The sequence below is a fragment of the Gadus macrocephalus genome, chromosome 21 (assembly GCF_031168955.1).
Source record: "Gadus macrocephalus chromosome 21, ASM3116895v1".
Classification (NCBI taxonomy): domain Eukaryota; kingdom Metazoa; phylum Chordata; class Actinopteri; order Gadiformes; family Gadidae; genus Gadus; species Gadus macrocephalus.
The window spans coordinates 13,183,208-13,200,649 of record NC_082402.1 but is presented as its reverse complement, the minus strand read 5'-3'; the positions used below and the strand labels follow the sequence as shown (position 1 = coordinate 13,200,649).

At 48.6% G+C, this 17,442-nt stretch overlaps 1 protein-coding gene across 1 annotated transcript in view; it reads right to left on the bottom strand.

The window, feature by feature from the left end:
* The window catches only part of map3k5 (mitogen-activated protein kinase kinase kinase 5), a 50,806-nt gene that overhangs the window by 13,890 nt on the left and 19,474 nt on the right, over positions 1-17,442 (bottom strand). The window contains exons 5-14 of the mRNA XM_060042439.1: positions 15,673-15,841; positions 14,671-14,777; positions 11,774-11,944; positions 10,262-10,374; positions 8,633-8,792; positions 7,736-7,889; positions 5,540-5,647; positions 3,517-3,569; positions 2,802-2,897; positions 1,896-2,148 (exon numbers count right to left, since the gene is read on the bottom strand). Coding sequence (XP_059898422.1) covers positions 1,896-2,148; positions 2,802-2,897; positions 3,517-3,569; positions 5,540-5,647; positions 7,736-7,889; positions 8,633-8,792; positions 10,262-10,374; positions 11,774-11,944; positions 14,671-14,777; positions 15,673-15,841 — 1,384 coding nt within the window. The remainder of the gene's footprint in view (positions 1-1,895; positions 2,149-2,801; positions 2,898-3,516; positions 3,570-5,539; positions 5,648-7,735; positions 7,890-8,632; positions 8,793-10,261; positions 10,375-11,773; positions 11,945-14,670; positions 14,778-15,672; positions 15,842-17,442) is intronic.

The window sequence follows — 17,442 nt, the reverse complement described above, 5'->3', positions numbered from 1 at the left end:
ACTGTGATCCCACACAGCCCCTTTACACACGCAGCGAATAGGGCCGGTAATTTAGCGAATAGGGCCGGCAAATCCGTTCCGCCAATTTGCCTGTATCAGACGTGTAACATTACTGGTAATGTTCCGGCACGGCATAATGAGTACCATTCAGTGACTTTAATAGAACAAGCACGCACAAGGTGGGATGCACTAGCATATGAGGATCTGTGATCTGAACACAAATTTGACAACAAAGTGCTCACGAGGTGACACGTTTCTTCCGCGCTGGATTTGCAGTTTAATCCCCGTTCTAAATCCATGTCCATGTTAAACACATGCAGCAGAAATACAACCACTGTGCAAAGTAAAGCTTTACTCTCGGCTGACTACACAGGCTTAATCAAAGGATTGGCCAGAACACGATTGGATGTTGTTATCAAACTGCACTAATGAAAATTAGTTATCAGCATGAACAATCTTTATTTTAAATCTGCCACTATTACTGCTATTTTAATGTTACAATCAAATTATTAAATTAAATTTGACTCAAGCAATTAAACCTTGCCAAAAGCACCAGAAACGCAGTAACTAAATATAATTGGTTTATTTGAATAGGAATACCTGATTGCCTATCTGTTTTTGAGGCTTCCTACTGCGCTATGCACTATTAGGCTGTGCGTGCGCGCGTGCATGCTCGCGTGCGTGCGTGTTTATAGAAACTAAGGAAATCGCATACGACTGTTTTGGGTGCAGTTTGTAGGTTCACAGATTTGCAATGTGAGAACTTGGGTTGGTCGAAGAAAGCAATCCAATACCAAAACAATTGGGACTGTGACTGGGGACAATGAGTGCTCCACAGATCAAACACACACACAACCTTTTAAAAACAGAGCAGTGGAGAACCAGTTTAAGTATTTTGATCCTTGAGGCGCTCTCTCTCTCTCTCTCTCTCTCTCTCTCTCTCTCTCTCTCTCTCTCTCTCTCTCTCTCTCTCTCTCTCTCTCTCTCTCTCTCTCTCTCTCTCTCTCTCTCCTCTCTCTCTCTCTCTCTCTCTCTCTCTCTCTCTCTCTCTCTCTCTCTCTCTCTCTGCATCCTAGGGTCAGGGAGTTGGGGAACATTTTGTTAGCATAACAATTAACATAACAATCAAGCTTTTCTTCTGAACTACGATTGTAAGCATTGATTGGTGATCTGGACCAATGAGTGATGGCATCACAAGGCCTCAGACAAAACTCCTCATTGTCGGAGTAGTGAAGAAATGGACATTGATACACAGCAGACCGGGATACTGCTAGGACTAATGACTAACCCTCCCTGAGCCAGACATGGGGCACATTCCCGGGTCTGACGCTGCAATGCTTCAGACCCGGCTGGGGGACGCGTGCTAGGGTGTTCGATCAGGGTGGGGCTGGGGGACAGGTGTTGAGTGGCGGGTGATGAATGGTTAGTTCTGGGTGATCGGTGCTGGGTGGTTGGGGGCTGGGTGTCTGATGATGGGTGTCGAGTGGTGGGTCATGAGTGGTGAGTCTTGATGTCGGGTGCTGGGTGATGAGTGGTGAGTGCTGGCTGACGGGTTCCTGGTCGATGGGTGTTGGGTGATGAGTGGTGAGTTCTGGGTGATCCTGCTGGGTGTTGGATGGTGGATGCTGGGTGATGGGTGTTGAGTGGTGGGTTCTTGTTGCTGGGTGTTGAGTGGTGGATTCTGGGTGATGAGTGCTGAACGATGGATCGATTTCAAATCTAAATCGCGATGCACCTTTACTGGCTGGAAATCAGTACGATTCATTTATTTTTATTTTACAATTTCACAGTTAAATAAAGAAGTTTATAATATAAATTAATCTCAACACATCGGCCTGGCCTAAATGAAGGAGCAGTTTTTATGTTGACTGCTTCCAATGTTGTGTTCGTCATATTAAAGAATGATTTACTATTTTTTTAGTGAATAATACACAACATAACGAACTTAATATATTATATAAATCGCACATTAAATCGCAATCACAATATTGGTCAAAATAATCGCAATTCGATTGTTTCCCCAAATGGTCCAGCCCTGCCTGGTTGTGTGCTCCTCCTCCCCTCACCTCCAAGGCCTCGGCGTCGCAGTCCCCCTCCTCGGGCCCCCTCCAGGCCTCCTCCGTGAGGCTGTTGACCAGGTCACAGAACCTGCGGGACACAAGCGCTCGGGTCAGACCCGCTGCTCCTCACTCACTCTGACGTCTGAGCACAAGTCTGAGGGGAGCTCGGGATAAACAACCTGTTTAAAACACAGGTCACCGCAATGGCTGGAATGTGTGGATTGGATGTGAACTGTTCTGGTGCAGGCTTACGAGAGAGGCATCCAGACGTCTACATTTCAAATAACGAATCGCATTGAGAGGATGCATTTAGTTCAACATAATGATGTTTGATGATGACTCCAATCAATCTTTTTCATTTACTAATAGCAATTGCGTCCAAGTCAATCAGACATCATGAGGTTCGTCAGTTTTAGAGCTTAAGCTAATGCCCATACCTAGAGAGGGTTGCAGAAATTGTAGCTACACACACACACACACACCTAAAAACCCCAACCACAGCCAAAGAAGGTAATTCAGTTGATTAATTTGACATCCACTTATCCCTGACTAACGCACTTAAAAAAAAAACAGATCGACAACCCTAGAGTGGGGGGAGACACACTTACGCACGCACACACACACACACACACACACACACACACACACACACACACACACACACACACACACACACACACACACACACACACACACACACACACACACACACACACACACACACACACACAGCACACACACCTTTTGCAGTGCATCTCGGTGCAGAAGTAGATCTGGAAGTCCTCTGTGTTGTGGACGACGTAGAGGAAGGCGCTGCGCTCGTCAAACTTTGAGATACTGGGGGGGGGGGGGGGGGGGGGGGGGAAGAGGAGTGTGTTCAGCAGCAGCGGACCCAATGAGCCGCGTCAACGGCCCCCCACTCCTACCCGCGGGACAATCACTTTGGCAATGAACAAATGTTCAACTCACTGTGACACAACCCGATGTTATAATGCGTAGGTACGTGTACTCTACTTAAATAATACATGTTTAATAAGCGTACCCATTAGGTGTGCGTTGATAAATCAACCACTTTGTTTTGGTCTATAATGTTAAGTGCATTGAGCGTGAACCGAGTAGTGCAGTGAATAGCGTGGTGCACTACTCAGTGCACCACGCTGCGGTCCGACGCGGTGTCAGATCCTGTGTGGGGTGAGCATCGTTTCACTGATGGGAGTTCGGAAACTAGATCTGGTCTACATCTCCTCTGATTGATCATCTCTACTGTAGCCGCGCTTTAGAGGTTCCTGTCCTTCCTTCCTATGCCATCTGTACAGAAAACACAATTTAATCCAATTCGGATAGTAGATCCATCGTTTTGGTCCTTTATCGAGTGCAAAACAGTAGTTTGATTATCAACAATGCATATCTGTGTGGGGTTGCGGCGAGGGGTTTGGAGGGGTTAAAGGTCACTGACCTGACGCCTCGCACGGAGGTGGCCCCAAAGTTCCACTCGTGGAAGCCCTTGTTCTGCCAATCAGAGCGGACCGGCAACACAGCGAGAGAGACCGACATAGATCAGAGTTAGAGCACACCCACCCCGCAATGATGACATTATCTACCGCCACGGCTCCTTAATAACGCCATCATGGTACACTTTGTCAAGCTGTCTTTTTGTTGATTTTTTGGAGAGTTTGATAAAAAAAAGAGGGAAGGTCTTGACAGGATGATGCATTGTGGGAGTGTTCTCTGAACGGCCTGGGCGTTGTCCCAGGATGTGAGAGATGGAAGCTTGCTGCGATGCTGCCTCACTCTCTGTCTGCCTGTCTCCCCCTCTGTCAGCCTGTCTCCCCCTCTGTCAGCCTGTCTCCCCCTCTGTCTGTCTCTCTCCACCTCCGTCTTCCTGCCTGTCTCCCCCACTGTCTGTCTGTCTGACCCCCTGACTGTCTCTTGAACCCCCTCTCTGTCTGCCTGTCACCCTCTCTGTCTGTCTGCCTGTCACCCTCTCTGTCTGTCAGCCTGTCTCCCTCTCTGTCAGTCAGCCTGTCTCCCTCTCTGTCAGTCAGCCTGTCTCCCTCTCTGTCAGTCAGCCTGTCTCCCTCTCCGTCAGTCAGCCTGTCTCCCTCTCTGTCAGTCAGCCTGTCTCCCTCTCTGTCTGTCTGTCTCCCTCTCTGTCAGTCAGCCTGTCTCCCTCTCTGCCTGTCTCCCTCTCTGTCAGTCAGCCTGTCTCCCTCTCTGTCAGTCAGCCTGTCTCCCTCTCTGTCAGTCAGCCTGTCTCCCTCTCTGTCAGTCAGCCTGTCTCCCTCTCTGTCAGTCAGCCTGTCTCCCTCTCTGTCAGTCAGCCTGTCTCCCTCTCTGTCTGTCTGTCTCCCTCTCTGTCAGTCAGCCTGTCTCCCTCTCTGTCTGTCTCCCTCTCTGTCAGTCAGCCTGTCTCCCTCTCTGTCTGTCTGTCTGTCTGTCTCCCCCTCTGTCTGTCAGCCTGTCTCCCTCTCTGTCTGTCAGCCTGCCTGTCTCCCCCTGTCTGTCTGTCAGTCTGTCTCCCCCTGTCTGTCTGTCAGCCTGTCTCCCCCTGTCTGTCTGTCAGTCTGTCTCCCCCTGTCTGTCTGTCAGTCTGTCTCCCCCTGTCTGTCTGTCTGTCTGTCAGTCTGTCTCCCCCTGTCTGTCTGTCAGTCTGTCTCCCCCTGTCTGTCTGTCAGTCTGTCTCCCCCTGTCTGTCTGTCTGTCAGTCTGTCTCCCCCTGTCTGTCTGTCTGTCTGTCTCCCCCTGTCTGTCTGTCAGCCTGTCTCCCCCTGTCTGTCTGTCAGCCTGTCTCCCCCTGTCTGTCTGTCTCCCCCTGTCTGTCTGTCAGTCTGTCTCCCCCTGTCTGTCTGTCAGTCTGTCTCCCCCTGTCTGTCTGTCAGCCTGTCTCCCCCTGTCTGTCTGTCTGTCTCCCCCTGTCTGTCTGTCAGTCTGTCTCCCCCTGTCTGTCTGTCAGTCTGTCTCCCCCTGTCTGTCTGTCAGTCTGTCTCCCCCTGTCTGTCTGTCAGTCTGTCTCCCCCTGTCTGTCTGTCAGTCTGTCTCCCCCTGTCTGTCTGTCAGTCTGTCTCCCCCTGTCTGTCTGTCTGTCTCCCCCTGTCTGTCTGTCTGTCAGTCTGTCTCCCCCTGTCTGTCTGTCAGTCTGTCTCCCCCTGTCTGTCTGTCAGTCTGTCTCCCCCTGTCTGTCTGTCAGTCTGTCTCCCCCTGTCTGTCTGTCAGTCTGTCTCCCCCTGTCTGTCTGTCAGTCTGTCTCCCCCTGTCTGTCTGTCTGTCTGTCTCCCCCTGTCTGTCAGTCAGCCTGTCTCCCCCTGTCTGTCTGTCTCCCCCTGTCTGTCTGTCTGTCTGTCTCCCCCTGTCTGTCAGTCAGCCTGTCTCCCCCTGTCTGTCTGTCTGTCTGTCTGTCAGCCTGTCTCCCCCTGTCTGTCTGTCAGTCTGTCCATGTATGCATGTGTGTATGCGTGTGTGTGTCTCCCAGCCAAGCCCACCTTGTCCTCGGGGGCGACGTGCCAGATGGACACGGTGTTGTCGTCCACGTCGTTGTTGATGGAGAGGTAGGAGGGCTGGTACACCTTGGTGGGCTCCAGGATCAGCACCTGGAGGGGGGAGATCAGTCCTTTAAACTAAGAACCAATGAGGGCTGCTCCGAGCCCTGAGCTCTGAGACAGCGGTGATCAGCCGACCTTTAAGGACACTGACTTCACTGGCATTGACGGGTTAAAAGGTGCACACAGATAGAGGGCCCTATTTTAACGGTCTGAAACGCAAGTGGGAAGTAGCTTTGTGGGCGGTTCTACGGCGCTATCGCTATTTTACAGGCGGATAAATGACACTTGCGTCGCGGCGCAAGTGTCAAAAGGGTTGGTCTGAAGCAGCCTAGTTACCCGTAGGTGTGGTTTGGGCGTAACGTCCAACAAACCAATGAGAGTGCCAGCTCCCATCCCCTTTAAGAGCCATGAGCGCATTTGAATCGGACAAGTTGATATTTTGACAGCGCGTCTGCAGTCTCTGATGAGACAGATGCACATGAATTTCAAACTGCAAATGGCTCTGTTTATTGCCAAATAATATGGCCTAATTCACACATGGAATAAGGGGTTTTCTTCCACAACTTCAGAAATACTGAGTCCTCAAATAAATGTCGGCAAAGAAAACGTATATGATATAACATATGATATGCGGTAACTGTGGTTCTATTTAATGATATACGCAATACATTATAAACATTGTTTCTTATCAGTATTGTATGCTATCCTAATATGCATGTGTCCCCGCGGTAATAGACATTGCCATTGATTGTATTATGCGTTACGTGTTTAGTTTGCGTGTGTTTAAATAGAGCACACACGCGCGCGCGCATTCATTCATTCTTTTTATTCTCACTCGCGGTAAAACAATGTTTTTCACGATCAAATACTCATCAATCCTAAAAGTTATGGGCATGTAGGCCTACACGATGTCTGTGTCAAGAAAATATGTGTTTGCTGTACGGTGTTTGCAGATGCATTGATTTAAAAGTAAGACTTATTACCGCTGTTCTTTCCCAAATAATAATTTACCAAGAATGTGCGGCTAGGTAGATGGGAGAAGCAAAGTGTATTCGCGAGGTGCACAAGCAATCCGTATGCATCGCATGCGCATGTATGCATGCGCCCTTAAAATAGCATCTGAACAACGCGCCACTGACTTTAAACCAGGTATTTCCTGGTCAGTAGCGCAATGGTATTCAGAAACGGCAAAATACCGTTTGCGCCAGAACACGCCTCCTCCTTCCGCCGAACCGCCCCTTGGGGCGCAAGATCATTCCCTAATTTACCGGCGGGTGGCGGTGGTGGGAAAAGAACGCTCTTCGCCAGTTGTAAACTAGCAACGACACATGCGCCAGTGACTAAGTCACTTGCGCCGGATGCAAGATAGGGCCCACACACTTTAGACCACTTTAAGCCAACATTTTATTTTCTAGTTTATTTTCAGTTTTTTCTAGAAAAACAGACAGAGACAGACAGACAGACAGACAGACAGACAGACAGACAGACAGACAGACAGACAGACAGACAGACAAGACAGACAAGACAGACAAGACAGAAACCGCATTGATCTATTTTATGTAAGGCTGGGCAATTAATTTAATTTTGATTGCGATTTCGAATTTAGCGTCAAACGATCACAAAATTAACAATCATTATTTTTTTATTTTTTTATGTTTATAGAAAGGGCAGAACAGCTGGATACATATCTGTATATCATTTTAGATTGGAACATTTTCTCTTTGACTATTTTTTGCATTTTTTAAGGCGTAATTTCAAAGTTCTCAAATACAAAATAAATTTCGGAGAGACATGCTGAATAAATGCACGTTTTCAAACTCAAAAATAATCGCTTGAATAATCGTGATTTCAATATTGACCAAAATAATCGTGATTATGAATTTTTTCATAATCAAGCAGCCCTAATTTTAGGTGCAGCATATACTTTAAATTGGACACACAAACACGCAAACAGCTAAAAGGGATCTAATTAAAATAAAAGGAAGTGTTTATTTTTGATTGTACACACACACACACACACACACACACACACACACACCTAACCCATTGCTAAAAGGGATTTAATAAAAATAAAAGGATGTCTGTTTATTTTAGTTGCACACACACTCAACACACAACGCTGGTCATATCACTTACCGGAAATCTCACGGAGGAGACTTCCTTATTGGTGGCCTCCACCAGGAAGTCCATCCAGAAGTCCACCAGCTCCTGCTTGGGCACCGGCTGCTCCACCGTGGGCTTCTTGAAGTGCTGGTAGATGAGGATGGTCTCCACCAGCGACCGCAGGTACCTGGGGGGGGCCGGGGGGGGGCGGGGGAGGTCAGTGTGTTCAGGCCCTGGTAGACAGGGGGGTCCGTGCTGTGGGCGGGCAGCACAGCGGTGGAGGACTGCTTTTGTCTGCCACCGTCTGAGGGGGCTCTCAGCGGAGTGACAGAGAGCCGCCCACGGGGCTGACGCTGAAAGCATGAACCATCTCCCCTCACAGCGCACGGTGGAGGACAGCGCTGCGTGCTTCAGGGCACGGTGACATACTTTGGTTGGGATCGGTATTCTGGTTTTTGATGTTTAGTGCATTGGGAGTGAATTGAGCAGACTACAATAGTGAATAGTGAGCGCTGGGAAGCGTGACTTTATCACAGCGGTCCCATGGGGTGTGAGGCCCTGCTCTAATTGATTATCTCTACTGTAGGCGTGCTGCAGGGTGACCTTTCCTTTAGCCTCGTTTACTATGACAATCATGATATGTAGGGTTGTATACAGTATATATAAATATATATATATGTATCTAGACAGGCACGCACACACACACACACACACACACACACACACACACACACACACACACACACACACACACACACACACACACACACACACACACACACACACACACACACACACACACACACACACAGAAAAGGAAAGCTAAAGCCTGTTAAAACAACCCAAAGGCCATCGAAGGGTCCGGTTGCCGGTGTGCAGCCCGTCCGGGGGGTCGTGCCGAGAAACAACAACCGACAGAACCCGCCTCACCAGATGGGGGCTTTTAATTTGAAGAGCTTCTCCGAGGCGTGGATCACCCTGGTGTTGTCGGAGGCCAGGACGCTGGCGCCCAGGAAGAAGCCCACGTCCCAGTAGCTCTGGAGCTTGTCCAGGCTGCCCTTCCTCCCCAGCAGGCTGCTCAGCTTCACCCCTGAACACACACACACACACACACACACACACACCTGCAGTCAGCACTACTGTGTGTAGCCTGGCTTGCTACAGTGGGCTGTTGGTTCTTTAATCACGAGCCCATCCCAGCGGCGCTAGACCATATGGACCAACACGGGAGATCAATTTGCTTTCCCCCACATATCTCATGAAAATGCACAGCATTTATCTCTCAAAATGATAGAATACTGAAAGAATATGTGTTATGACGATATGCTAGATCAAGGAACATCTCATCTTATATGAGACATCTTAAATTACAATATTATATGCACTGCACAGTACAATAAAATAGGCAAATATATTTGGTTGACGTCATAAAGAATGTCCTAACAACACTATACAAAGGGTTGATGACATCCAACGGTCTAACACAACGTCCTTTCATTTTGTTCCCCTGACAGATGTTGCCTGACACCACATATCCCAGGAGTGATTGTCTCTGGGAATTGTTTTTCACGAAACAGGACTGTGGGAAAATGCCGGGGTGCAGCGTTGGGGAAAGGCGATTTACACCAGGTGTCTGGGAGCTGCGAACGCAGGCCTGCACGGCGAAAACAAGCAGATTCCTTTGGGTTCCCCCCCCACTCAGATGGCTGTCTGGCAGACAGGACATGAGTTAGGGGAAGGCCCTGTTTGTCTAAAAACAGACTACATTCCTTCTCTTGTCAGTGTCCGGCGGCATCGATCTGGAGGGAGAGCCAAAAGCGCATAGATCTGGAACTGCTGCGTGTTTGACCGTCATAAAAGGTAACTGCTGGATGTTACACCTTTACATTCTTTAACTGCTGTTAAACCTTTACGATGCTGCCGTTAATCCTTTACAATTTGTAACTGCTGTTGTTCCTTTCCAATCTGTAACTGATATAAAACCTTTCCAATCTGCAACTGCTGTTAAATCTTTACAATCTGTAACCGATGAAGGTTACATCTGTTCTATATACAACTGAAGGGTGGACAATCATGTACCTGACAATCAACGTTGGCTGTCTTCTTGTTTTTCCCATGAAAAACTAAAAGCCAGGTAAGGTGTGTGTTTGTATACTGTCCAACGAGGTCAGATCGACAAAAGAACAAAAATGGAAACCTTCAATGGAGCTTGAGTTGATACCGAGAGACAAAGAGAGAGAGAGAGAGAGAGAGAGAGAGAGAGAGAGAGAGAGAGAGAGAGAGAGAGAGAGAGAGAGAGAGAGAGAGAGAGAGAGAGAGAGAGAGAGAGAGAGAGAGAAAGGGAGAGTGAGAGACAGAGAGACAAAGAGAGAGAAAGGGAGAGTGAGAGAGAGAGCGAGAGCGAGAGCAAGAGCGAGAGACAAAGAGAGAGAAAGGGAGAGTGAGAGAGACAGAGAGACAGAGAGAGATAGAAAGAGAGAGATGGAGGGAGAGGGTGCTGGTGTTGTCATATCCTCCTGGCGTCACCGTGACGAGGGCGCAGACGTAGTGGGGACTCACCGACTTTGCGGAGCTCGAAGGAGGTGTCGAACTGGTGGCCGGCGGCCAGCAGTAGCACGGCGTAGTTGATGCCCGAGTGGAGGGTGGGCTCCGACTCAAAGCCCCGTTTGAACCTGGAGGGAGAGGAGATGACAGCGGTGAACACCAGAGATGGCGTTTGGTCTTACTCCGTAATGTGACGTTAAGGTCAGAGGGGACAAACTAACGAGACCCCAGGTGGGCAAAATGTCGGGAGGATGTTCATATATACTTAATTAAGTAGCTGGCAAAGATGAGGTTTGTTTTTTGTGCCTTGACGGTGCTTTGGTGAAACAAGCACATTTCCTTGTAGAAGGAGCAAAAAGGCAGAGAGACGTGAATGCCCTGTTATTAAGTGCTCTCTTCTCAACGAGCGAGGCGTTGAACTCCGACCTGCGCCGCATCGATTAGCATTCCCGCCGTCACAAGGAGCTTCATGAGTCATTAGTTAAATGGTGAATGGGCAGATAGCCACGTTCTGATAACAGGACTTCATTCAGAAACCTCCAGACTGAACGATGGCGGTGACGTGGTCTCGGCTGGACGGGAGAAGAAGCGTGCGTGTTCGCAGACGGACAGACGTCTTTAGAGAGGAGCCGGAAAGCTCTTTGGAGGAGGAAGCAGTGAGGAGGCTTTGGGGCTCTCAACACAAAGTGTGTGTTGTGGCTATGACTCAGCCTCCATCAGCTCCTCCATCAGCACCCACAGACCTCCCGCCCTCCCGGAGCACAGCCGAGCTCATCAACCATGAAGAGGAGGGAATTATCTAATCACCCGTCATCCATTCAGCCATCCATCCATCCAGCCATCCATCCATCCAGCCATCCATCCATCCATCCACAATATGTAGGTCATCTCATACACAGATGTGCAAGGTCAAGAACATTCAGTTTCTTTCAAAAAACGTTACAGATATCAATATATCCATGTATCTATCTAGCACTCTACCATTCTATGGATGCATCCAATTAAATGAAAGGCATCAACACATTCACATACACGTGTTCTAACTAAACGATAATGAGAAAAATGGGTAAACAAATCCATAAACAAATCCTGGTGCATGCTGGGTACCTTCCACACACACACGCATGTGTTCAGGAACAAACAGGACGCACGCAACAATGCACCGCCAATGAATCAAGATGTCATGGTCAGAGTAGGGGGGGGGGTAACCCCGGTGTCCTGGCCAGATTCCCAGCCTGGGTACCCTACATAATCCCCCGGTCTCTGGCTCCTTACCTCTCCACTGTGGTGTGTGGGATGTTAAGCGCTTTGAGTGCCTCGAAAGAGCGGCTATATAAATGCAGGGAATAATGAATATTCCTATTTGGCTGTGTTCTTGATTTGATACAGCAGTGGCACTGAAAATCTCTCTCTCTCTCTCTCTCCATCTCTCCATCTCTCCCTCTCTCTCTCTCTCTCTCTCTCTCTCTCTCTCTCTCTCTCTCTCTCTCTCCCTCCCTCCCTCCCTCCCTCCCTCCCCCCCCTCACCAGCGTATGCCGCAGTCGCGGCTCTCCGTGTCGCTGAAGTGCGACTCCAGGAAGGTGTCCTTGTAGATGCGTCCCACCAGGCAGTAGATGTCAGATGCCACCTGCTCCTCGCCCTCCACCAGAGGCCGCATGATGTCCAGGGCCTTCTGCCGGTCGCCGGGCAGGTTACGGCTGCAGGCATTGCACATATACACACACAAACATACACACACGCACACACCCACACATGCATTCAAAGACCACACACACACACACACACACACACACACACACACACACACACACACACACACACACACACACACACACACACACACACACACACACACACACACACACACACACACACACACACACACACAAATATATAAAACACAAACATAAACATACACAAATACATATATTATGCAAAGAGATATACACAAAACACAGAGACACATATTCAAAGACACATATTCAAAGACACACACACAAACATATATATACACACAAATAGTTCAACACATTGGTCGCCATGAGTCAACAAACAAAATGGACCACATTTCCCATCAGCCTCCAATCCGTCGGCCAAAAGACAATTAAGGGACATATGGCGGAGACGTCTGCTTCCTGACCTGTGAGTTGTAGTCAGTCTCCCCCAGTGTTGTAATTAAGTGCAAAAAGCAGAGACGTTGACTGAGTGTGATAACAGCCTCTCAATCCCCCATGTGTGCATGCATGTGTCAGAACTAGCACGTGGCCGTTTGCCATGAGGGCCTTCGGGACTGGTTATACCAAATGCAGTGATGGAGGAGGAAGGCACATGGTCCTTGACGCATCTCTAAGTGAGCCTTCTGTAAGGATCTTATTGTGGTGCACTTGCTGTACGCCTCTGTGTGGAGGTGGCACATTTTTTGGTATTTATTTTAATTGTAGCCAGATGGGTCTTTGTGTGGGGGGGATATGTTGACATTTAAAATGCACAAGGACGTCTCATAGAAGCACACAGGATAAAAAGTTATTGTTTTTGCACCAAAGACACTAGCTAAGGTATTAGGTTGTCTGAACCCATCTCTCCTCCTCCCTGTCTCTCTCTCAAGTTTCTCTCCGTCCGTCTACGTCTCTCCTCCTCCTCCGTCTCTTCTTCTCTCTGTCTCTCTCTCTGTCTCTCCAACTCTCCTCCTCTCTGGGTCTCCGTCTCTTTCCGTCTGTCCTCCTCTCCTCCTCTCTCCCCGCCCCTCTCCCCGTCTCTCCCCCTGTCTCTCCGTCCTTCCAATCCCTTCTATCCCTCTTGGTTCCTCTCCCTCTCTCCCCCTTCCTCTCCGTCTCCCTCGATGTCCTTAGGCAGCGTCTACGCGTCTTGCAGCTGGATTACACAGGGAAGCGTGGGATTACACACTGATCAATTTCAAATGGGCCGCGTTGGGAGTCGGGGGTCTCCTTCGGAGTGTAAAAGCAAGGAAAAGACAAATCCGATCAAAAGCTTTGAATCGGATTGATCCGGCGAATTTAGTACGTGGGATGCAAGCATCTTGTTCAATTAATCACAAAAACAGACGGCTTATCGCCCATTAACGTCCACTACACAGAGCTCCCGGATAGCAACTTTAAGAGAGTGCAGGAAATCATCAAATATATGCCGATGTTTTTCTGTCTCCCCAGATCTTAAGGGCAAGATTGAGACATATGAGAGGCTTCAACAATCACCAAGGCAATGGCCCAGATGGTGTGTGTGTGTGTGTGTGTGTGTGTGTGTGTGTGTGTGTGTGTGTGTGTGTGTGTGTGTGTGTGTGTGTGTGTGTGTGTGTGTGTGTGTGTGTGTGTGTGTGTGTGTGTGTGTGTGGGGGGGGGGGTGCAGGGGAAAATACACAGTGTTCTGTACAACAGTGACACACACCGTCCCTCTTGAAAAGAAAAGAGTGTCTGCAAGCCTGTTGCATCTCTCTCTCTCTCTCTCTCTCTCTCCTCAGATGCTCCCTCTCCCTCTCTCTCCCTCATCTCTCACTCGATTCGCACCACCATTTCGATTGCTACTTTTCTCTAAAAGCACACTAGCAGGGGGCTGTGCGTGTGTGTGTGTGAGTGTGTGTTTTATTCAGCTATGACTCAGTGCACTCTACTTGGGCTTGAAGAACAGCACACAACGCAGCTTCCTGTGTGTGTGTGTGTGTGTGTGTGTGTGTGTGTGTGTGTGTGTGTGTGTGTGTGTGTGTGTGTGTGTGTGTGTGTGTGTGTGTGTGTGTGTGTGTGTGTGTGTGTGTGTGTGTAAAATGATTCCCCCCGTCATTAAAAACCATCCGACTTAAACCGCTGGTTGTGTGTTGAACCCTAACAACTGAAACTCAAATTAGATGTCGTGTGGCTCACAAAAATACCCTGCAGTGAGAAATCATTGCAATAATATCGACAACTCATTAAGCCTTTATGAAATAATGTGCAGGGGCGCACAAGCCCAGTGTCTTGTGATGGGAGCTCACGGCGCTGCCAGAGCCACAGGAAACTAGTGAGACAGGAGGCTCACTATCTCCTCCATCGGCCTACTTGTGGCTGCCTACACATGCCATCAGCCCGCTTGTGCGTGCTTTAGTGAGAGGCAATGTCTCGTCTGTTAGGGAATCTACATGCAAGGATGTGGTCATCCAGGTAAACACAAAATCCTCTTCTTTCTCTCTCTCCCTCCCTTCCTCTCGTTTTTGCATTTTACGCTATTGATTTTTCTGGTTATTTCCTGCTCAGGATTAACAGAAAGCTGTTGAAATAAATGTTTTATAGGTAAAAAAAAAAACCCTGGCCATTGGATTGAAAAACTGTCAAGGACATTTTTATTCAACACGCACACATGCAGTCAGACACAGTACAGTTGGTAACTGTCTGTACCCCAGGCACTTGACGCCCGCCTCTCGGGCTGCACAACTCACCGGTTCAGTGCGAAAGCGTAGTGGAACTTGACGTGAGGATGGGCCACGTGGTCAAAGGTCGGCAGCTTCTCCAGCGTCTCCACCAGCTTCACGATCGACTCGTAATCCTGGGGGGTGGAGAGGGTGTGATCAAAGAGGAACACCACCCTCTGGGCAGGACAATGGGTGTGTGCAGTGAGCGTGCATGTGTATTTGCGTACTATGTGCGTGCGTGACGTGTAGGTGTGTGTGTGTGTGACGTGTGGGCGTGTGCATGACGTGTTGGTGTGTCAATCACAGACGATGCCCAAAGCTCAAACCAACTCCAAGTTGTCATCCATCCGTGGAAATCTGCACTGTGAACGTCTGAATAAAATGCCCATAATGTCCATAATATCCATAATGGGTTTCTCTTTTTCACATTAGGTGCCAATGTTTGACTAGCGCCCGACCAGAGCTGAAATGAATAATTCAGTGTCGCCCCCATGCTTGTTGTTTTCATCAATAATTCAAATGGGCCCGGGCACCGCCGACGGTGAGAGGAATCCCCCGCTACACTAAAGAGGAGACACACGCACACGCACAAAACGCACACTCTGCATGCATCGGGGAACTCAAAGCAATGTGGGGACAAAGAATGTAGGCCTCTGGTCTCTGCCACAGAGAATAACTGGAACAGTAGGAAACAGCAGGACAAATAACGAGATATAGGAGGTCTGCTGAAGGTATAGGGGGCCGGCGCCCGATGCCCTGTTAACACATTCAACAGAGGGCGTTATGTAGGCTGAATATAAAGGCTGTTGTAAATGCACGTGTAACAAAATCATGACCTTTCTTGCTCCCTCATTTTGTTTTCAATCAAGGTTATTTTGGATGGGATGGGACACACATAATCAATTTACCACTGAAGAATCATGTGCATGTGAATTGTTTTGATAAGCAGTGTCTCTGTAGTGTGCGAAATCCCGGCGTGGGGGGGGGGGGGGGAAGAAGAACACTAGGGCCCCCCGGCAGACGCAGTACCTGGATGTCCCGGTAGGACAGCAGCAGGTTGATCACGATGTCCGAGGACAGGCACTCGACGTTGTCCAGACGCTGCTGGATGCGCTCCAGCTCGGCCGCTAGCTCCATGCCCGTGTACAGCTCCCGCGCCTTGCGGATCTCGTTCAGGATGGTCTCCCGGAAGTACTGGCTATGAGAGGGGAGGGGGGGGGGGGACAACAGACATGAACGTATTAGGAGGACACCACAACGATGGGCAGAGAGGGAGAAGCTGAGAGGGTATGAACTCGACAGGATGTGGTTCAAAGCCGGTGCTTGTTAGTGCGAGGCGGTTTAGAGGTGGCCCCGATAGTCTACCACTGCAGACCTGAATGCGCTTGCTAAAGGACAGTGATGAAACAGTGGAAGCGGACGAGGCGTGTGGGATGTCCTTCCTGAAGCTTGCTATGTTAAGCGCTTTGAGTGCCTTGAAAAAGCGGCTACATCAATACAGTGAAAAATGTGTATTCATATTTGGATGTGTTCTTGGAAAAATAAAAAGACTTGATTTGATACAGCCATGGCACTGGATGTATCTCTGTATCTGTGTGTATGTCTTTGTATGTCTCTCTGTGTGTCACTCATGTGCATTATTCCAAGTTTTAAAAATACAACTTGACACAGTGTGCAAGCGTACCAAGTCTCAACACAACAACACAGCAAATCAGGCCCCAGGTCAGTTTTTCAAAAGGCACCCTGTTGCACATACACTGGAAGGATCAGATGTCACACCTTCCCTCACACCAACTGACGGATGAGTGTAAATCCGGTGACTGTGATAGCCTGGTTATTTCGGGATGAGAAATGAACAAGAAGTCTCAGATAGCTCTACAAGAGACTGACACTGAGAGGTTTCGTTCTTTATTACGGTCATCTGAACCGAACCGAAGAACAAATCAATGGCAGGACTCAGGCGGTGAGATGTCGGTTGGAGGAGGTTGCATTCAGGGGATCTGGACTGAATAAGGTAACATATTTCAAAGTAAAGGCGTATCAAAGTCACTGCTTTGATCATGCAGTGGGGTAGGATAGGGGTTAGTGGGTATATATATATATATATATATATATATATATATATTGCTCGGTCTCAAAGCGTGTAAAGCCTCAGCAGGCGACACCATTGGTTAAGGTGATGCCCACCTGTTCCGACTTGGTGGTGACGCAATGACCGACTGGGTTCTGAAACCCGTTCCCTACTGTGTGTCAGACAGACTGACACACGGTATTGGGTGAAATTATGTTTTTTTCAAGTGACCGTTTGGTCACTTGAACACACATTTAAGTTATAGGATGTTAGTCTGCAGCAATTAGAAATATCTAAGTTCTTTATTATTATCTATTTACTGTTGGGCATTAAAGATGAATGCACGTGTTTGAGTGTGTGTGTGCATGTCTTTTTGTGTGTGTGTGTGTCTGTGCGTGCGTCTGTGTGTGTGTGTGTGTCTGTATCCATGGCAGGAAGCACTTTGAGTCTGCCTTGTGTATGAAAAGTGCTACATAAATAAAGTTGCCTTGCCTATCTATTGTGTGTCTCTGTGTAGGGCAAATTGTTGAATCATTCATTGTTAACCAGCAACAGAGCTGCAAATCAGCAAAACGGTGACCCATCCCGATGTTAATATGTCAGCTTGATGCTTTATTAAGATAAGACGCATGTCCAGCCTCCATGCCTCCCATGAGGAACATCAAAGGGCTTCGTGCAGCGGAGAACTACATCCTTGTCTGGTTAATGATACACCCTCAAAGGCAATC